The sequence below is a fragment of the Astyanax mexicanus genome, chromosome 20 (genome assembly GCF_023375975.1).
Source record: "Astyanax mexicanus isolate ESR-SI-001 chromosome 20, AstMex3_surface, whole genome shotgun sequence".
NCBI lineage: Eukaryota > Metazoa > Chordata > Actinopteri > Characiformes > Acestrorhamphidae > Astyanax > Astyanax mexicanus.
Genome location: NC_064427.1, coordinates 9306408 through 9329828, shown reverse-complemented (window position 1 = coordinate 9329828; position 23421 = coordinate 9306408). Strand labels below are relative to the sequence as shown.

Genomic DNA, 23421 nt, shown 5'->3' with positions numbered 1-23421 from the left:
GAAACACACTGAGCACAGTTCCACACACAAGGTGTTCCAGAACAGCTTTATCAAATAAACTACAGCTTAAACCTCAAAAACCACACACACTCCCATATCAAACACTTCACATCTCACACACAATGTAAGAGTCATTTTGCGATCAAAAACGTTAAAGAACAATAAATCTAATAATCACAATAAAACATAGTCTGAAACATGTATGAAACACTTAACTGTAATTAATTATAAATAATACTTTGTATAAATAAAATATGAATTTCTCCTATATGGCAATTTAGAAACTTACTGTACTTTCTCCAGTCTAAAATGTGGATCCTTCTGTAGATCATAGAGCAGCTTCTTTCCTAACTTTCCTGGATTATTTAATCTCAGACTTAGCTCTCTCAGGTGTAGGGGGTTTGATTTTAGAGCTGAAGCTAAAGCAGCACAGCCTCCTTCTGTAACACTGCAGCTCGTCAGCCTGCAGAGTGAAGGAGTGAAAAGTACAACAGACATTACATTTTCACACTAGGAGTGTAAAGAACAACTGATTCATATCAGACACAAGAACAAAGATCTGATTTTAAATTAAAAAGTGATACCATGGTTACAAATCAATACACACAACAATCAATAAAATATCAATCAATAAAATCTTTGTTTCTTTTTTTACAAGAACATTCACTCCTATAGTGTTGGAGAAAATACTGCATTTAAACACCTGATCGTTACCATGGAACTAAAAACACTAAAATCAGCAGGGTTTTACTGAAATGGGATTTATGATGAGATCATGATCTACAGATAACATATGAAGTGCAACATCTCACTAAAGAAACACTTTGGTAATTTACACTTGGACTTCTTTCCAGAAAACCTCAGCGCAAAGAGTAACGAACATGGTAAAAGACATTCTCAAGATAGAGAAATGGTATTCAGGTGAGTGGAATCCGTCTATGCTGGGTGACAACTGTTGGACTCTCATCCGTGAAGTGTAAGACAGTGATTACAAAAGAAAGTCTGTGGCAAAACATTTTTAGTATTGTTTCCCGATGCCAACATTGCCGTCAAAGAGTGTGCAGCTAGACATGTGACAATGCCAAATGAATATTCCAATTTTCTATTAAAGTGTACATGATACAGATACTATAAAACACATTTGTGTTTAGCATTTTTAAATCTATTGAATTTATTAAAATTGTAGAGGAAGCTAAATGTTCTTAAAAATTAGTTTACCAGTGATATCAGCTGTTATTCATTTCTGACGAAGAACATTTAGATCTACTTTATATTCATGTGTTTGTAAAGTTAGAATATAGTAAATTGTTTGTCAATAAACTATAAATATTGATTTACCTCATGCTGAATCTAAAAATTTAACATATTTTCAGATTTAAGAATTTTAAAAAGTAAGAAAGAGAAGTAAGAAAACAATTCAGGAAGAGTTTCTAAATTATTTTTGATTAAAAAAACCTGAAAACCAAAAGGAACAGGATCTATTAAAGTAATATTTCTCTTTAGAAATAACTACATTAAAAATAATTGTATTTCTGAAGATAAATGGGAGAAAAGTGCAATGTTTTAATACAAATTTCCTGAGGTCATTAGATTATGTTTACTCCTGCATGAACGTATGGATTTTACTGTTGTACTTGGTGGAGCTCTTTTTAACTATTTTATTTCTAGATATGTTATGGGAGAGGGAGGTGTTGAATCCAAGTGCAGATATATGTTTACTCAGGTATATTTGTCTTCTTTTCTAACCTCCGTTACACTACAAAGGTGTGGCGGAAATGTGTGGTTTGACTGGGGTGTTTCTAGTGCTGTGGCTGGTTGCCACTGATCTTTGCTAGGGATTCTGGGAATCTGAGTTTCAGTACCCAACACCGCTGATTTTTTTCCCCTCCATTGACCATCACAAGTGTTCTAGTGCATCTTTATTTCGCACCCTCATATCTGCTCTCCAAGTAGGAAAGGTTTGTGTGTTTCTTTATGGGGTCAGATGGGGGTCAATGTGTGTCTATTCATAAATCTAAGATTACTGAATGAACACACAATGCAGATTAAGCTGGAACCCTGAATCAACAGCACAATTTACCATTAACATTGAACTATTTACCTTCTGTTTCATTTGGTATTTAAGTTAAAAAACATATAGAGGGATTGTGTTTAATATGTTTGTGTTTCTTCTATTGGAGCCATTTTGCAGGCACAATCTTTACTATCTGTCCTCGACATACGCCCACATTCAGTACTGTATAGGGGTATAGAGATTGGTTGCTATGTGTATGTGTGTATGAGATGTGTGATTTGTGCGTGCATGAAAGTAATGTATGTATGTAAAGTATGTTTGTTTATTGGATTTTTACTTATTTTACCTCAGTTTCTCAAGTTTACAGTGTGGATTCTTTAGTCCAGCAGAGAGCAGCTTCAGTCCTGAATCCTGCAGGTTATTACCACCCAGATTCAGTTCTTTCAGAGTTGAGGAGTTTGAGCTGAGAGCTGAGGCCAGAACTGCACAGCTTTTCTCTGACAGCTTAGACCCAACCAGCCTGAGAGAGAAATGATAATTATTAACACTGATATTCAAACACACACACACACACACGCATACACACAATATCTAATTGTTAGATATAATATCTACATCTGCATTAGTTTACTAATGTAAAAAGGAAAACAAGTGTCACTGGACAGAGGTATATTTAAAAAAAAATATATATATATATCAATATTTTCTGGCTTTTATGATACATGAACAATATTATGATTTATATGAATTTTATTTAAAACTGTAAACATTTACAAATGTCTTATATTACATTTGTTCGCTTTTGTTATTAACATATTAACAGTTACTCATTAATCATATGAATGTACCACTATTAAAATACAGGTCTCATTATTTTAGTCAAACATGAAGCATTTCAGTAAAACCAACATAAAAAAAATAAAATCACAATTGACAATTTTACTAAGATCAAAAGTTAGATATACTACGTCAAAACTATATTTTATTTCTAGTATTTGCAAAAAATAAATAAAACACAAATTTAATTGTCAAGTCTGGGAAGATAACCAAGTTCACATCTGAATACCTGATATTTGGCTGTGTAATTTTTAGACCTGCCGAAATTATGCTCCCCCTCTGATCTTATCACCTGAATGACTTCTGCTTTATTATGACAGCTGGTCTTGGTGAGAGTGACATAAATAGTAAGCACTGGTACTTTTTTTAGTTTGCAAGATAATAGAGCATTACTATGGTTTACATGATACACATGCACACAAAGGGAACGCAGATTCTGTGGGGGGAGTCAAATTTTGACACAACAATTGCCACATGCAAAGATCCTGATAGGCTGGAGCAATGTCAGAAAATCCACTATCAGCAACAGGTTTCGAAAGGCAGGACTGCTCCTTGATGAAGAGGGCAGCACAAGCTCAAATGAGAATTTGCCTGGAGCCGAAAGTGACACTGAGAATATGCCAGAGCAATGTAAAAATAAAAAAAGTTGACTTCAACAATAAAGTAGTACTAGTACGAAAATAAAGTTATAACATTAAATAGGAAAAGAAGGCTAACTGCTTGGGCTGAAAGTTTATGAAGCTCAGAGGTAAAGGAAAATCTGCTCATTTATTTAACAGTTATCAGTTATTAAATTTTGTTGCAGTAGCAGAATTTAAAGATGATTCTTTATTCTTTTAATTGCAGATAACTAAGAGGTTATGTAATGTTTTGTTTCAGAAAAAAATGTTTTCACTTGGTTACTTAAAAAATAGATTATTTATAACTAGGGTTGTCAATGTTAAATCGTTAACGCATGTTGTTAATTTGGAATTTACTATTTTTTAACGCAAGTTAAACCGCCTTACGGTGTACAGCCGTAACACTCTGATTCAGACTTCCAGCTCTGACCCGGTTTAAGATCCTTCTTTTTATCTCTCTCTCTCTCTCTCTCTCGCTCACTCTCTCTCACACAGACACACAGACCCGTGCTTTTCTGTCCTGCTCCTCATCTCTGAGATTTTTACACTCACTAAATTAAGTTTGAATTCAGAAATCCCCACAACCAAGCTAATACATTTACAATCCAATTTATCATGCATTCTTTATTTCAGCACCCTACGTTGATTTTATCTCCCCTTAAACATACAAGTATATACTATTATTTTAATTGAGACCACTAATATACAGTAATTGCATTTTACATTTCTTACATTCATTCTTTTATTTACATTTAAATATCCACTAATAAATTTGCATCTGAAGAAAAACAAGTGTGATTAATCGCAGTTAATCACAGAATTGACACACTATTTAAAACATTTTGTTTACAATATTAAACCTCTGCTCTTGCTAATTATGTTTAATTGCAGGGGACTGAAGTTTTTTTTTTATGTGCATTGTTTTACATATTTACACTACAGAAAAAAAATAATTTCTATTTTTTTATATTGTATGAAATTGAATCATAATCTCAGTCTTATGAATCGAATCGTGAGTATCGTTACACCCCTACTAGTTGGACCAGTAAACACTTTATCACTTCAAAATATGAAAAAAGCCACATACTTGCCAATGCACTTTAAAATACATGTTCCGTCGGGATGTGCGTAGTAAACATAACGTCTGGTGCTGTAGGCACTCCTGATCCTTCCACACTGAGCTCCAACGGAGGTTTACAGCCTAACAACTACACTAACCAGAACGCACCACACGCTGACATCACGCACACACCTACGCACGTGACACCTCACTTGCTTCCGCCAGGAAGCCCCGAGTATTGATTACCCCAGGGTATTTAAGGGCGCTTCACGAACTCCTTGGTGCCGCGTATTGTTGGTTCTACTGATTTACTGATGCAATAATAAAAATAATTTTAATTTAGTTAGTTAGTTTAATTTAGTTCAGTAGTGTATTCTTGAAATATATATTTTTAATTTAGTGTTTTGTCATATTGCCAAGAGTATAGTTGTCGTGAAAATACCATGACATATCGTAATATTACTTTTAGGGCCATATCGCCCACTCCTGGTGAGCACTGTACACAGGATGTACAGCATTTATGAGGATAATCTAACCTGTGGTTAGCTTCTCCTCTTTAGACAAAGTTCTCCATACACTGGCTAATATATCTAGTTTAACTGAGCCTGAACAGCTGTTTAGCTCAAGTAAATGGAGTATATATGGTAGTTGGGTCGGATTGAGTTCAGATAGTGCTCTCACCACAAACAAACAGCTTTGGAGTTAATTTTCCAACTGCATTTTAAATTTGTGGTAAAATCTGATGCAAATTCCTCATTTTTAAAATGTTAATTCTCATGTATTGTTTTGCATTTAAAACGTTTAAGCGACATGAAAACAATGTAATAATGATAATAGTAATTCCATTGTAGTAATTTGTTTTTAATTTGGCACCAATTCTTCACCATACTTTATATGGGGGTTTGTTCATGTTCTATTTATTTTTGCTGTTGTGTATATGAGAGAGTGTTTGTTTGACTGCAAAAAAGAGACTGTGTGTGTGTTTGTGTGTGTGTGAGAGAGAGAGTGTAAGTAATGATCTTACTCCAGTTTCTCCAGTTTACAGTGTGGATTCTCCAGCCCAGCAGAGAGCAGCTCCACTCCTAAATCCTGCAGTTTATTATCACCCAGGTCCAGTTCTCTCAGAGTTGAGAAATTTGAGCTGAGAGCTGAGGCCAGAACTGCACAGCTTTTCTCTGATAGATTACAGTCAACTAGTCTGAGAGAGAAATGATAATCCATTAAAAACACTGATATTTAAACAAACACACACACCTTATAGAGGACGTGTAGTAAGTATATTTTTCAGATAGTTATGCTTTATTCCAGTAGAGCTTCATGTTTCTGTATCTAATATATAATGTGTCTCTATTGTTAAGAACAGTTCATGTAGGAATATTATAAGATTATTCATTGCAATAAAGTTAGTGAGACTGAACATGTTTCCTCCTTTAATTATAACATTAAATTAAAATGTAACAATCAACAAAAGTCTTACATGGCACTGCCTCATTTTTGTTAATAATGAATTAACTGTTGCTCCTTAATAATATTAATGGTAACATAAAAAAAAATCTCATTAACTTACATAAAATTAAGGTATTTCAGGAAAAGAATGATCACAAGTATATTTATTACCGAGATCAAGAGGTGAATATGCTAGATGTCAGAAGAAAACAATAAAACTGTTGTATTTACAAAAAAAAAAAACCTCTACAGGGTGTGTATTTCAGGTCCAGTGTGTAGATGTTATTTGTCATCAGGCTCTTTCTCTATAAATGATTCAGCTAAAGTTTGCTGTGTGTGGTTTTGTGCTGGTACACTGGCTGGTTTAGGACTGTCATGAACTGATGATTCATTACGCTTCTTCTGTTTTTCATACTGTGAGCCGTGGTTGGGTCACCGATGCAGGATAAAGTGAGATGTGGAACTGTTTTAAATGGTATCCGTGTTCATAAATATTTACAGACTGCAGTTTTTTTGAACACCCTACATATCCAAATGTGTTCATTTTTGTGGGCAAAAACAACACACCAAAAAGACGCAGGAAACACAAGGCAGATAGCATGCACACACACACACACACACACAGCAAGTTATATTCCTACCCTAAATACATTTAGAAATTTGTACACATTTTATATTTATATTTCTAAAGCCTAAAGTAGATAGTAAATTGCTGAATAATAATTAATTAATTAAATAACTAATTGATGTTATATGTGTAAGCATTACAGATACATGGGTTGTAAAATTTTACGTATTTTAATGGTTGGGGGGGTTTTAAATAAAAAAGGAGTATATGTCTTGTTAGAACAAAAGAAACAAGTGCCTTATTGGGAAGGCTTAGGTACTAACTCTACAGCAAGTTTACCTGAATATACAGAACTAAAAATAATAAATATAATAAAAAATGTGTGATAAATATACAGTAATACGCATAACTGCACTGAGCAATAACTGTACTGAGCAGAACATAAAATACATAAATACTCAAATATGCAAATATGTGCTATCCAACTAGTTAACTCGCATGTATTAGCTCAGCAGGTTTTAATACTGAAAGTGTTGTGCTATTTTCTCATTTTATATATTCTGATTCATAACACAGTATTGCTTATCTTAAATACTTGAGGCTACATGCCATTGGTTTTGTAATATTAACTTTTTGTGTTTTTATTATTTATATTTGATCTTTTCTTGCATTTTCTTGATAATGATAAGTAAACAATATTTGCAACCTTCAAAACTGTATTGATAAATCTTATATTGTATAAGCTTACTCTTCAAATTAAATAATACCTGCTGCTTATTAATAATACAAATTAAAACATGGTTTATTATTTATCTTTTTTTCCTGAAGCATTCTAGCAAAAAACAGTACAAAGCACTAAAATCACCAGTGCACATTATATTCAAATTAAAAACTTAATTATATAATTATATTAAATAGAAACTGTAGAATTTGGCTGCTGTAGGACTGTAGCGGAAAGATGACTCTCACATAATTTCCTATTTCCTGCTGGTGTTGATACATCTTTAAAATTATTTAGATTATTGTTCTAGAATACACATATCGCTCATAAAAAATATTTTTCATTAAGGAAAACATGCAGATCTTCATGTTTATATCCCTGGAAAACTTAGTATAATATCCCCTAAGGTTCTATAGTGCATAGAGTGGGGTCTCTGAGAAAACAATAATCTTCAGTACCTTTACTCTTTAGAGAGAATAACTCACTGTGTGTACGAGGCTCTTTGTGTGTATGTGTGTTTGAGAGTGTAAGTGATGATCTTACGTCAGTTTCTTCAGTTTACATTGTGGATTCTCCAGTCCAGCAGAGAGCAGCTTCACTCCTGAATCCTGCAGGTTATTACCACCCAGATTCAGTTCTCTCAGAGTCGAGGAGTTTGAGCTGAGAGCTGAGGCCAGAACTGCACAGCTTTTCTCTGACAGATTACACCAAACAAGCCTGAGAGAGAAATAATAATCCATTGAACACTGATATGTAAACACACACGCACATAAAGTTAGGTGTGGAGATGTTTTAAATGCCCCACATATATACACTAAAAATATCCTTAGGATATAAATAAGATGCACACTAGAAGTGTGTAGAAGCACAGAGACGATAAAATAATCGTAAAAACTCGGAAAAACACACAAAGGAGACAGAGCTACTGGAACAGGCAGCCACTCGCGTCGGCAAGTTCTGAGCTGTGATTAGTTTTCAGATGCTGAAACAAATTCGTTTTCTAGCTGTTCTAAATGATAAACATTTTTAACATCTCTCTTTTTAAAACCAAAACATATATGAATGAAAACTATACATGTCTAGCAAATATAACTAACAATGCAGATTTCAAGGCTGCAGGTGTTAATATTTTTTCAGTTTGTTATGTGCTTATAAACAACAAGATTAATATCATAGATCCATAGGATATCCATATCTCTCATAAAAATAAAAGATTGAGGTTAAGGAAAATGTGAAAATAAGAATGCTGTTCCTGGGAATAGATTCACTAGTGCATGTTGTCTTGACTCTGAGAAGACAATAACATAATAATCTTCAGTACCTTTACTCAGAAAGACTGGTAGTCTGTGTTAATGAGTGTATTTGTAATAGTCTTACTCCAGTTTCTCCAGTTTACAGTGTTGATTCTCCAGTCCAGCAGAGAGCAGTTCAACTCCTGAATCCTGCAGTTCATTATTACTCAGATTCAGTTCTCTCAGAGTTGAGGAATTTGAGCTGAGAGCTGATGCTAGAACTGCACAGCTTTTCTCTGACAGATTACACTCATACAGCCTGAGAGAGAAATAACAATCCATTAGAAACACTGATATTTAAACAAACACACACACACACTTATGGATGATGTGTAGTAAGTATATTTTTGAGATAATTATGCTTATCACATTTCTGTTTCTTTATTTAAGCTGTTCATATATTTAATATACAATGTGTCTCTATTGTGTCGAACAGTTAAAATAACACAGTGACAGTGTAGTCCTGCTGTGCAGCTGCAGAAAACAACAGAATAAGAAAAAAACTTGCAAGATTTTGTGACAACGAAGCTCTAATACAGTGTATGTTGTTGCTAAATGGCTAAAATACACCCAGTTACAGCTAAATGATAACCATGGCTAAAAATACAAGTATTCATCATGCTTATCCCGTACACTTCACATTTACACGTGGCGTTTGTAGTACACCTGGAATGCAGCATAAGCTAAAATAACTGATACCCTGCAATTCTATCTTTGTGTAAACAACAGATTCATATGGTGATGCCACTCCACCACTACTGTAGGTGTAGCCTCTTAACTGCATATGAAATGTGTAAATGATGTTAATACTCAATATCATCTTAATAGAGTGGCTGCAGCAATGTGTAAACAACACATTCATGATGACTGCAAGTTCTATCTTTGCAGCATTGGTATATGAGTGTGCTGTAGCGTACTAGTGCTGATTGGAATGCATATGATGATTAAATGATGTGCAATTTAGTGTAAAAGCAGGATTTTACTGTTGCTTATTTTACTGTTGTATGTAACTAATGATTAAAAAAGTGAAAATTGTAAATAAAAAAAAAAACACTTGTGCTCTAGTACCTTTTTAATTTCACTAGTAATCCTGTACTTTTTTGTTAGGGGGATAGAGATTATTCATAGTTTCACTTCTTTCATTTTCTACAATGCATGTGTATGTGTGCATGTGTGGCAAGGTTATAATAGTTTAGAATTTAATTTTCTTAAGTATTTAATAAACATTTGATGGTTCAGTTTAGAAAACTATAAACATTTTGCATTTTATTGACTAGCACCGCAACCAATTTATGAAATAATGTATTGAAAATGTGCAACATTAACAATGTTTAAAAACTAGCAGCACTATCAGCTACACAACTTTACACAATAGACTTTACAATAGTCCAGCATCACTTAACTTTATGCAAAATAATGCAATAAATGCATTTGTATGTTTGTTCTTTTTTGTGTTCAGTGAGAGGAATCTAGCCTGTTTTGGGCTTGAGAGGTGCATTAAATTTAGGTTGAATATCTGATGTGAAAATGCAGAGGACAGCACAAATTTGTTTTATGAACAACTGAATATAGATTTTTCCTAGGTTTGGTATCCCATTACTCCAAAGTGAATTTAGTGGTGTGATATGATAACCCTTTGATTTTCCTCTTTTTTAGGAATCCAAACTCTTGTCTTATTTTTCAGTATTATTAAAGAAAACACAACATAATGAATATGATTAACAACATTCTTCAAGACTTTTGTGGTATCATTTGATTTGCTTACTATATAGGACTAATATTTTTAAATGTTACACTGTTCTACAGATAGGTAGTTGTGTTTCTGGTGTGTATTTGATTATTAGAACTGGTGAATTATGTTTATTTAGCTGTAGAACTAGTTTCTGCTCCACTGCACACGCAGCTAGCGCAATACACTGTTTAGACACGCATACAAGCTTTCAGTTTGGATCGCGCGACTTACAGACTTACTTTTCTCTTCTAAATTACCAACAATCTCGGTCAAGGATAGTCAGTGGGCCGGTTGTGGCCCATGGGCCATACAATTCCCAGGTCTGTTTTAGAGTGTGTGTGAGTGAGAGAAGGTGTGTGTGTGTGAGAGAGAAAGATTTATTAGTTTATCCTCCCGCTTGGGGTGTTCTGGTGTATGAGCTACTCACAGAGTTTATACCACATATTTTATCACCTGTTTCACTACAGGACACGTGCTTTTATCTCTATTATGCTCATCTTCTAATGTCATAACAAATTCTGCAGTTTTCTCAGTGTTTTATGTGTTATTTTGTGGCTAGTGTGACGTCATGGAATGCAAGGTGCAGCGTGCTGCCGGCCGCTGTAAAACTGCTTGAGTGGAAACAGTGCTTATAAATAAATTAACAAACATGAAAACAAATGGTATTCTATCTGTAATTTTAGTTTGTTTTAGTTAGTTTTATAAACACTCAATTCAGTTACCGTTTTTTAATAACGGTTAAATGTTTTTTTTTCTTTCAGTTTTCATTATTTCGTTTGTTTTCGTTGGCATGTTTCATTATCTTACTCCAGTTTCTCCAGTTTACAGTGTGGATTCTCCAGTGCAGCAGAGAGCATCTTCACTCCTGAATCCTGCAGTTTATTATCACCCAGATCCAGTTCTCTCAGAGTTGAGGAGTTTGAAGTGAGAGCTGAGGCCAGAACTGCACAGCTTTTCTCTGACAGATTACAATCAGCCAGCCTGAGAGAGAAATGATAAATACATGCACAAACACTTATGTTAGGGAGGATGTGTAGTAGGTATATTTTGAGATAATTATGCTTTATTTCACTAGAGCTGCACATTTCTGTATCTAATATATAATGTGTCTCTATTGTGTTGAACAGTTTATGTAAGAATATTATTATAAGAATATTTATTAGATAGTAAAATGAAAAAATCTTCAAGCCAGTACTCAAAAAGTTCTGCTGCTAAGAGGGTGAAAAGCAGAACAAAACCATACAGGGCCTCAGCGGGCCAAGTTTCCCCCTGTTTAGCAAAGAAGGACACACTGTTGTTTCAAACAATATGAAATAACCACATATATAACATGATCATAACGATTAACCAAATCATTATCTAATGATTAGTATTTTGATTAGTAAATACATCAACTCTTACATCAAAAGGTAGTCATGCAAGAGAAATGAAAAAGAGAAGTTGCATTGCCAAACTTCTTCAACGGCACAGTCCTTCCCTCCGTGGGGGCAACGGCTTCCTGTTGCTAAACCTAAGCTGTGCAGAAGTATACTGCACTTTCAAGAACACAGAACTATTAAAGGATACATTTTTAGAATAATATGCTTTTCTCAATAAACCAGGGCCAGTAATTTTAAGTTTGTCACCACAGGCTCCAATGTCATTTTTGTGTAAAATCTTTGTGTTCCCAAAATTGTTCAGTATTTTTGTTGCATATTTAAGATAAGTGTAGGTGACAGAATGCTGGCTGATGCAAGCTTAACAGACAAAGACATCAAGAAGCTTGTTCTTATATTTAGATTGGCGATCATCTCTCATACTTCATCGGAGGGCTGGTGTGGGCCAGGGTCTGATAATGTCCGAGTTAGGGTATGTTTTATAAAGTGTCATGCCAAAGTGATTAGAGCAGATAATAATCTTACAATAATCACTCCAAGGGTCATACACAGCCAGGGCAGTATCAAAGTTCAGGCAAAAATCAGGGTTGGAAAATAACAAACAAGGTCAGAAACCAGAGAGCTAACACAGGCAATGGATAAACACTGTGTAGAGTGGAAAACAAACAATACTCGGCGATGAGTGTGTGAAGCTGGAGATCGCCTCACTGTTACAAACTACCCTAAAGCCAAAGTCAGACAGTACTATGTGGTAACCTGACTTATAGCTTAGCTAGCCAGTGTGACACTGTGAGTGCAGGAAATGCTAGAGCAGATGCTTCTGCAAAAGCTGGCATGAAATCACTAGATAGTTCAGTATATTTCATCTCTGCAGGTTTTGATATTGAAAGTGTTGTGCTATTCTCCTGTGTTATTTATACTGATTCCAACACACTATTGATTATTTTAAATACTTAAAGCTACATGTGAGTGTTTCAAAATTTATATATTCTTGTTATTTGTCACCCCTAGGCTATTTGCATTATTTCTGTCAGATTTCAAGCAGATGGGCACAGCAATGAAATTTCTATGCCATCATTAAGTGTAGTTCTGGAATTCTTCCATTAAACGCACATGATGAAATACAAATAGATTTTTTCATCATGGTATCAAAATTGAACTGTAGCTAATGTAACCCTTATAAGGTTATAAGGTGTTATAAGGTGACACTGTGGTGATAAGTCACTAGGATGGAACTCCATCTCCTATACTGTTACTTGGAGTAAATAAATGTTGGTTGTGTAAGGGGTTGTGTAAAATTGACAAAAAATTAAAATAAAAAAATTGACTTGTTCATAATATAATGGTTTTAATTATTCAAAAATGTGTTCAATAAAGTCACTCTTGTAAAGAATATATTATATTAATAATACAAATGGAAACCAGTTTTATTTATTATTTATTTTACTGAAGCATTCTATCAAAAACAATACAAAACACTAAAACCACCTGTGCACATTTTATTGAAATCAAAACTATCATAAGGGGAATTCTCTATAAATGATTCTGGTGAAGTTTCCTGAGTGGGTTGTTGTGCTGGTACACTGGCTGCTGTAGAACTTTAACAGATGACTTCTAAAACCATTTCCTTCATTCTCCTTAATATTGTGAGCTGTGATTAGTTCACAGATGCTGAAACAATTTCATTTTCTTGCTGTTCTAAATGGTAACTATTTACAACATCTGTATTTTCAAAGTCAAAACACCTACAAATAAATGAGGACGTCTAGCAATTTTAACCAACAATGTAGATTATGTTGCTGTTGAATTTCTCCTGGACCAATTTGTTATATACTTAAAACAGTAGTAAGATTAATATCATATGATATACATATCTCCAAAAAAACTGAGGTTGAGAAAATGTGCAAATTTGTCTATTATTCCTGGAAAAGTTAATATCCCATAAGGTTCACTAGTTCATGTTTTAGGGTCTCTGAGAAATAATCTGAGATCATCTTCAGTTCCTTAACTCAGAGAGATTCATATTCTGTGTGTATGAGAGTGTAGGAGTTCCAAAAGAATGAGATCTTACCTAAGTTTCTCCAGTTTACAGTGTGGATTCTTGAGCCCAGCAGAGATCAGCTCCACCCCTGAATCCTGTAGTTCATTATTACTCATGTTCAGTTCTCTCAGACTTGAGGAGTTTGAGCTGAGAGCTGAGGCCAGAAATGCACAGCTTTTCTCTGAGAGCTTACACCTATACAGCCTGAGAGAGAAATGATAATTAATTATAAACACTGACATTTAAACACACACACACTTATTTTATGGAAGATGTGTAGTAAGTATTTTTTAATGATAATTATGCTTTGTTCTATTAAATATGTGTCTAGTGAATACATTTATTGTGTAGAACATTCCACACAATTAAAGTAAAGATAAACATGTTTTCATTCCCTCATTAAGAACTGACAAATTATGCACAAATATGCATACCCATGAAATACCTCATTACTCAGTAACACAAGGGCATGTATGCATTTTTTTATTTAGCTGTAGAGTAGGTGGCAGTATAGTGACTTTATCAATAACCTATTATTACACTGACCAGAAGAGCCAATGGTGCTCACTGAGGGTAAGTGTTCTAAGTTTTATTAGATTATTTGTTCTAGTACAAGATTTCTGTTAAGCTGATTTGTGACAACATCAGTTGTTACATGTGCTACATAAAATAAATCTGATTGGATACTGACAACCTCTCTTCCTTGATGCCCTTGTGGTTAGAAAAATCTCATTAAAGTGCCCTCTAAGTGTCTAAAAAGAGAAAAAAGTGCCTATTGGCCCTAATGTTGAAAAAGTGATTGATTGGCCACTTTTGTCAAGACATAATAAGAATATGCCCTCAAGAAATAATCAAGAAATTAGAAAAAAGTCTGAAAGTGAAGATCTATGTGTGCCCCTCTAGTAGAAAAAGTGTCGTGAAGAAGTTCCTTCGACACAGTGTCCTTAAACAGTTTCAGACAATTCTTTTCAATTAAATTTCTTTTTGTTTAAAAATATTGAATAATTACCATTACCAATTCATTATATGCAGTGTCTCTTTTACTTGTTTAAATGCTTAAAAATCACCCGGTTAATGTTCTAGTTGTTGGGGTCAGTGTGATTTAGATGGCAGGAGCGCCATCATAAGCAGCAGTTCCCCTCCAAACCGCTAGGTGGCCTTTTGGCCCAGCCTACGGTAATTGGCTGCTCAGCAGCGAGCTTCAGTGTTTTGTTATGCTGTATTAAGGTAACATACGTTATGAAGCATCCAGTTAAAAAAATTGTTGTATAAAGCCATCCATGGTTATATTGTGTTTTAAAATACAGTAAAATGTTCTAATATAATATGACCTAATACATTTAGATCATATTGAAATTGAGATGTTTTTATTTAACAACATGTTAACATTCACAGTGAAGGGGGGAAAAGTATGTGAACCTTTGCATTTATTAACTGGTTGACCCTCCTTTGGCATCAATAACCTCAACCAAACGTTTCCTGTAGTTGCAGATCAGACCTGCACAATGGTCAGGAGGAATTCTGAACCATTCCTCTTCACAAAACTGTCTCAGTTCAGCAATATTCTTGGGATATCTGGTGTGAATCGCTCTCTTGAGGTCATGATGCCACAGCATGTCAATTTGGTTGAGATCAGGACTCTCCAGAAGGCGTACTTTCTTCTTTTGAAGCCATTGGGTTGTTGATTTACTTTTATGTTTTGGGTCGTTGTCCTGTTGCATCATCCCTTCTCTGTTAAACTTCAGTTGGCGGACAGATTTTCATGCAAAATGTCTTGGTATACTTGGAAATTATTTTTTCTGTTGTTGGCAATCCGTCCAGGCCCTGAGGCAGCAAAGCAGCCCAAACCATGATGCCCCCTCCACCATGTTTCACAGTTGGGGTTGAGGTTTTGATGATGGTGTGCTGTGGCTTTTTTCTTCACACATATGGCTGTGAGTTTCTTCCGAATAACTCAATTTTGGTTTCATCTGTCCACAGTATTTTTAGCCAGTAGTGCTGTGGAACATCCAGGTGCTCTTTTGCAAACTTAAATTGAGCAGCAATGTTTTTTTTAACAGCAGTGGCTTCCCCTGTGGTGTCCTCCCATGAACTCTATTCTTGTTTAATGTTTTCCTTATTGTAGATTTGTCAACAAAATGTTAGCATGTGCCAGAAAATTCTGTAAGTCTTTAGGTGACATACTAAGATTCTTCCTCACCTCATTGATCATTCTGTGATGTGCTCTTGCAGTCATCTTTACAGGACAACCATGCCTAGGGAGAGTAGCAACAGTGCTGAACCTTCTCCATTTGTATACTGTCTTACCATGGACACCTGAACATCAAAGTTTTTAGATATAATTTCAACACTTCTTAAAATATCTGAGAGCTCTTTTGTGTTGGGCCTGATTCACATCAATGCTTCTTAAGAACAGCAAACTCAAAATTGGTGTGTGTTTTTTAAAGGGCAGGGCAGCATTTTTTGTGGTATTAGTTTAAGCAGACTGTGTTTGTTTATTGTTGTGATTTAGATGAAGATCAGAACACATTTAATGACCAATTTATGCAGACCAACAAAGTAATCCCAAAGGGTTCACATACGTTTTCTTAAATATCTGTAAATATTTTTGTATTTTGTCAAATAAAATCTACTGAGTGGAAGATCATCTATAAATCTGTATAAAAATGAAAACAGAAACGAAAATACTCACTCAGCTCTTCTGGATGCTTTTACCACTGGTACCAACCTCAGAAGACATTGTTCTGACCTGTCATATTTACTCAGGTCAAACTTATCTAGCTGCTCTTCTGAATTCAGCATCACAAATGCCACAGCTGACCACTGAGCAGGAGTGAGCTTAACTCCTCGGAGACCCATGGAACCTCCACTGTTCAGGTATGTTTGGACTTCCTGCACTAGAGAAAGATCATTCAGTTCATTCAGACAGTGGAACAGACTGATCGTTTTCTCGGGAGAAGGATTCTCCTTGATCTTCTGCTTGATGTACTCCACTACTTCCTTATTGCTGTGAGAGATGTTTTCTCTCTGTGTCAGAAGGCATCGTAAGAGAGTCTGATTGGACTCCAGCGAGAGACCCAGAAGGAAGCGAAGGAAAAGGTCCAGGTGTCCATTCTCACTCTGCAAGGCCTCGTCCACTGCTCTTTTCAGAAAGTCAGATGCTGTTTCCTTTTTGGAGAAACCAAATAATCCACTGTGTTTCTGTTGTAGCACATTTCTGTCGTTGGAGATAAAGGACAGAAATGCATATAAAGCAGCCAGAAACTCCTGAACACTCAAATGCACAAAGCTAAAAACCTTCCCCAGGTGCAGCCCAAACTCCTGTCTAAAGATCTGGGTGCACACTCCTGAGTATACGGACACTTCTCTGACATCAATGTCACACTCTCTCAGGTCCTCCTCATAGAAGATCAAATTTCCTTTCTCCAGCTGTTGGAAAGCCAGTTTTCCCAGAGCCAGAATAATTTTTCTAGTCTGGTCAAGATCAATGTCACTTTTTCTTTGGTACTTCTGGCTGCAGTGTTTGATCTGAAAGATAAGGAAGTATGTGAACATTTGAGTCAGAGTCTTGGGGATCTCTCCTCCCTCTGCTTCATCCAACATTCCCTCTAGAACATTGGCAGAAATCCAGCAGAAGACTGGGATATGGCACATGATGTAGAGGCTTCTGGAGGACTTCATGTGTGTAATGATTCTTTCAGCAAGGCTCTGATCTCTGATCCTTTTCCTGAAGTATTTCTCTTTCTGAGTGTCACTGAACCCTCGTACCTCTGTTACCTGGTCAATACAGTCAGGAGGAATCTGATTGGCTGCTGCTGGTCGAGTAGTTATCCATAGAAGAGCAGAGGGAAGCAGGTTCCCCTGGATGAGGTTTGTCAGCAGCACATCTGCTGAGGCTGGCTGTGTTACATCAGATACTCTGTTATTGTTCCGGAAATCTAGAGGAAGTCGACATTCATCCAGACCATCAAAGATGAACATGACTTTGTAACAGTGATAGTTTCTTGGTTTTAATTCTTTTGAGTCTTTGAAAAATTGATAAAGAAAATCCACCAGACTGAGTGTTTTATTTTTCATTAGATTTAGCTCTCTAAAAGGAAGTGGAAATATAAAGAGAACATCTTGATTGGATTTTCCTTCAGCCCAGTCCAGAATGAACTTCTGTACAGAGACTGTTTTTCCTATTCCTGCAATTCCTTTAGTCAGCACAGTTCTGATTGACTGGTCTCTAAAGAGGTCATTACATTTAATTGGTGTCTCCTGTGTAGCTGATCTCCTGGATGCTGCTTCCATGTGTCTGACTTCATGTTCATTATTGACCTCTCCACTTCCTCCCTCTGTGATGTACAGCTCTGTGTATATCTCATTCAGAAAGGTTGAGGTTCCCGGATTTGAGATTCCTTCATTGATTTTCTGAAAATATTCCTTCAGTGTAGATTTCAGCTTTTGGTGACAGGATGGAGCCATTTCTAATAAAAAAGGAAAAGTGGTGTCATTAAACTCTTACATTTGGTTTACTGAGGATTCTGCTCGCAATCTTGTTTAGCTGGTCAGCTCTCTTTAGTTTTAATTCTGCATTTATTTTGGGTGATAGGGAGGCGTAGCACCTCTGACAGGGGAACATGACAGACTTCTCTGAGTGGTATGTTCGCTTAGGTCAAAAAACACAAAAATAAAGGTGCTAAACCTTGGGTAATGGAATGTGCAAACTTTACTTGATAACACCAAGGTAGACAGATCAGAAATAATTGCACTGGTCCATAGAGAAAAGGCACTTTACAATGTGGACACAGCACCACTCAGAACATGGCGGTGGATACACATTCTTCTGAAGCAGCCGTACCAGTAGTGAACAACGAGAGTCAGGTGTCGCCTTTGCCAGTCTATTCAAGTTCCCAGAGAGTATTAACGATTGCCTGATGACACTACAGCTCCCACTTGCGAACATGAAGACATTGGTTAGCACAGTAACTAACTCAGATGACATTAAGGACAAGTTATATGAAGAACTGAACCACCTTATTGCTGTGGTCCCACGGACAGAGAAGCTTTTTGTCCTTAGGGACATTAATTCCCAAAGTGGGGTCAGACCATCAGACCTGGGAGGGCATTCTGGGGCACCATGGCATCGGCAGTTGCAACAGCAATGGTCTCCTAGTTCTAAGCCTTCCTACCTGAAAGAAATATATCCTGGATGCATCCTTGCTTTAGGTCAAAAGTCTGCTATGCAACTTAATGTCTTCAAGCTGAAATTAAGTTCAACAGTAGAACGACCTAGAAGAAAGGCTAGCCAACACATCTCAGAATGGCCATGAGAACATAGGACACATTAAGAGATGCTGTTTACTCCACTGCCCATGAACACCTTGCACCTGCATTTTGTAGAAACTAAGACTGGTCTGATGAACAGGCAAAAAAGGTAAATATGCTGCTGTCAGAGACAAATTCTGCATCAGAAGTAAAGAAAGACACCTTTGCCAGTGTAATACAAAAGGTGCAGAAGAAACTCTGAGATGCCAGGTGATGATACCTGCAGCTGACTGAGAAAAAGCTGAATCTAGAGATATGGGCTAAACACTTTCATCAGGTCCCCAATTGCTACAATCAATGAAAAGGCCATTGTACACCTACCTCAAGTTGGGATCAACTGGGACCTTGACAATCTGCCATTTGAAGATGAAGTTTAAAAGACCATTTGAAACAACTATCATGTGGTAAAGCACTAGAATCAGATACAATTCCTGCTGAGGTATACAAAACAGGAGGTCACATTATGTTGTAGAAGCTCACTGAACTCGTTCAGTCTTTGTGAACCTCGTCAGAGAAAGTCCCACAACAACTGAAGGATGCATGTATAGTCAACATTTACAAGAGAAAAGGCAACCGCAAGTCTTGTGATAACCATTAAGTAATCTCTTGCTTGTCTATAGCTGGGAAAATCCTGGCTCAATCGGCTTCTCCAACACCTTGAGAAGGGTCTCCTTCCAGGAAGTTATTGTGGCTTCCATGCAGAGCATTAAACGGCCAATGTAATATTTGCTGCACATCAGCTGCTGGATCAATGCCAGGATAAGCATTGTGACCTCTTTATGACCTTTGTCGACCTGACCAAGGCCTTTGACAGTCAGAAGAGATGGCCTTTGGAAGATAATAGAGAAAGTTCATTGCGATTCTTCTTGGATGGCATGACAGCAAAAGTATTGGATGGTGGGAATGAGTCTGAAGCCTTTACAGTGACAAATGGCATGAAACAAGGTTGTGTTCTAGCCCCAACCCTCTTCAGTATGGTCTTCTCTGACAAGATAATTAATGCCTTCCATGACATGATGGCGTATGCATGAAACACATACTGATGGCAGGGTGTTCTATCTCAGGCGTCTACAGGCTCTTGTGGAGGTGAAGAAGCCCATAATCAGAGAGCTTATGTTGGCTAATGATTTTGCTCTTCCTGTAACAACTTTGTCTTACTATTAGCATTAATAAGATTGTATCAAGCTGACACTCTAGGATTCTTCCTGACCTCATTGATTATTCTCCCCTGTGCTTTTGCAGTTATCTTTACAAGACGACCACGCCTACAGAGAGTAGTAACAGTGCTGAACTTTCTCCATTTGTAGGCCGTCTGTCTTACCAAAGCTGACACTCTAGGATTCTTCCTAGGGATATTTTTGTAATTCTTTCCAGCTTAATGCAATTCAACAATTCTTGAACGTAGGTCTTCTGAGAGATCTTTTGTGCAAGGTATGATTCACATCAAGCAATGCTACTTAAGAACAGCTAACTCAAAACTGGTGTGTGTTTTTAAAGGGCAGGACAGCTTTAACCAACACATCCAATCTCATCACATTCTGGCTCCAATTAGCTCTTGGAAAAAATCATTAGCATAGGGGTTCTTCTCTCCCCCCTCACTGTAAATTTTAACATGTTGTGTTACAAAACCATGCAAATATATAATTTTTTAGATTTAGATTAGTTTAAGCAGACTGTGTTTGTCTTTTGTTGTGACACATTTAATATACAATTTATGAAGAAATCCCAAAGGGCTCACATACTTTTTCTTGCAACTGTATATATATATATATGGTTTAACAATGTTCTGGTTCTGATATCTCCATATTCTCAGTAGCTTTATGGTTGCTTAGGTAGGCAGCAAGTTACTACAGTCAGAAAACATGAGGTAAGCACTGTAAGATTAATCAAAATAATTTGATAAATTTAAATACTGTGTAAAGGCAAAGTTAAACATAAGATATTGGAGATCATTACATAATTACATATAAAAGATGCCGGAGGGAATCTCAGTAGGTTTGTGCTTCTGTAAAAAAAAAATATGTGGCTATGATTTACATATTTCACATTTTCAATAACTTTTGCAAGTTTTATTCTGCACAGTTTTTTTTATATATTTGATATATAACTCGAGCTGTTTGCTACTCGGTTGCCAAATGTACAAGTATAAAACTGTTTTTTGAGTTATGTAAAAAAATAAAAAATAAAAATGATTATTATATATTTGATTTTTTTTACTATATCACCCCACCCTACATGACCCTGATCTCTTACTGGTCTGCAGTGTGTTAGCGAGGTCTGGCTGGTTCATGTTTCTTAGGACGTCCAGTGTGATCTTCAGCACCCCCTCTCTGACAGTGCTCTGATCCTCCTCATCCTCCGCCTCTCTCCCAGAGCATGCTGGGTGATCCAGAGTATTCAGGATCTTTACAAACCTCTTCAGATGCTTCTTTACCAGAGAGATGACTTTGTGCTCCAGCTCCTGATTAAATACACGGTTTAGAACCGGGCCCTGTTAATCAGTGCTGAGACTTTTAATTGCATTGAAGAAATCATGATCATAATTACATCCAATTATTATTATGTAATCATATTTACCAGTTTCTTAACAACAGCTTACTTAAAAAAACACCTGATAAAAATGTATATCTAAAAGTTTCTCCTTTAGTTTTACTTGTTTAGTTATATTAGCTCCATTTCACAAAACTGTTCAAATGATTGCAGTTCAAATATTAGTTACAGTTACAACGCACCCCCAGCCCCCCCCCCCCCACACACACACACCTTAAAGATGACCTCCACATGTCTTTTGCTTTCGTGTGATGCCTCCTGCTGGACTCTGTTGGTAAATATAACACTGTGTTTAAAGGTAGAATATTTCACCCCTTATAAAAAGTCATGACACAATCTAACCAAACATTTGTGTCACTTCACATTTGTTGTTCGGCCAGCTTAATATCAAAATTGATAAACTCAAGCATTTATGACGACTGATGCCTTCTAGAATAGGCATTTATAAATGTTTATGTATGTTTGTATCGTCATAAAGCGCTAATGTAGGTGTCATGTATTCTACACAACAGTGTCCTACAGTAAAGAGTTACTATACTATCTTCACCTCAGTTCAGGAGAACAGTCCTCCTTTCTAAAGTTTAGTGGAACGTCCATTGACACGTCACTCTTCATGGACACACAGCTGGGTTCAGGAGTATCTGCTCTCTCTCTCTGAATCTCACTAAAATAAACACATGATGAACAAAGTCATAAATACAGTTGATTACATTTATATTAATAAGCTTAATCTATAAATAATAGGATTCACTCCTGCATTAATGTAAAGTTTGGGATTGACAATTGTTAAGTACTGTCTACATGTTTTACTGTCTACATGTAAAATTATGAAACACATACAAAAACATTTTAAATCTGTCAGACACTTTAACCATTTACCCTTCCAGATCACTAAACCACATCTTTTCATCGCTTTCTCCAGAATCACATCATCCTTACCTGAGATCAGTAGATCGGTTATCCTCTCTGAAGGTTATTAATCTCCCCATTGACGCGTCACTCTTCAGGGACAAACAGCTGGGTTCAGGAGAGTCAGATCTCTTACCCTGAACCAGTCTAAAACACAACCAGTATCAGACATCTACAACCTCTCCAGCACGATGGTGTGAGAACATGCTCACCTTGCACCCAATCACATTATTCTCTCACCTCTCAGCTTTCTTTGTGTCCTGTTCCCCAGAGACATCCATTTTGGAGCTCATCTTCCTCCTTCAGATTACACTTGATACTGTAAACACACACACACACACACACACAAACAGAATAATCAAGTCTACGTACTGACTTCCTCTTTTAGGTGTGTAAGGCCAGTTGTGTCTTCGTGGTTTAAAGTGATGTTCTTCTCTCTGAGTCTGAAACGCTTTTTTAGTCAGACAGTAAATTCGAGTAGTTAAAGCTTCAGTATTTACCTCTGTGCCTTTTATCCAAACATTCTTTACCTTTTCTTATCTAAGCAGACCCTGCTGAAGATTTCATTTTCAATTTAAACAGGTTTAAACTGGATAAGTTGCTCAGCTGAGTTTCTCAGGAAGTAGTTTTACAGGTTAAGAAGGGAGGAGTGATGTGTTCCCTGGCCAATCAGAGCACTCTCTCTAACTACCTGTCTAAACAGGTGAGACTCTACCAGACCCCCAGCTTTTGGCTTTTGACAGGAGTGACCTGCGTAGGCAGGAGAGGACCATTTGAGGGAAGCTGTCCAGTAGGGGAAGCTTTCCAGTAGGTGTGTTGGAGATACAGCTGTGCCTCGCCGTGCTTCTGGTCTGTGAGAGCAGCCGAGCGCAGTTGTGTGGGGTAAAGTGGAGAGAAGTCACGTTGGACAGTCTCCTCCTGCAGCCCATGCAATCTACAGCAGAT

The 23421-nt window shown here is 36.5% G+C and overlaps 1 protein-coding gene across 1 annotated transcript; it reads right to left on the bottom strand.

Annotated features, from left to right (window-relative positions):
- Positions 1 to 285: 285 nt before the first annotated feature.
- LOC125784866 (NACHT, LRR and PYD domains-containing protein 3-like) lies at positions 286 to 22769 on the bottom strand. Its single transcript, XM_049468867.1, has 12 exons — positions 22717 to 22769; positions 22115 to 22231; positions 21781 to 21835; positions 21271 to 21478; positions 16400 to 18176; positions 13738 to 13911; positions 11098 to 11271; positions 8644 to 8817; positions 7810 to 7983; positions 5556 to 5729; positions 2361 to 2534; positions 286 to 463 (listed from the first exon to the last, which is right to left on the bottom strand). The coding sequence occupies exons 1-12, from the start codon at positions 22767 to 22769 to the stop codon at positions 286 to 288; spliced, it is 3432 nt and encodes a 1143-aa protein (XP_049324824.1).
- Positions 22770 to 23421: the final 652 nt, after the last annotated feature.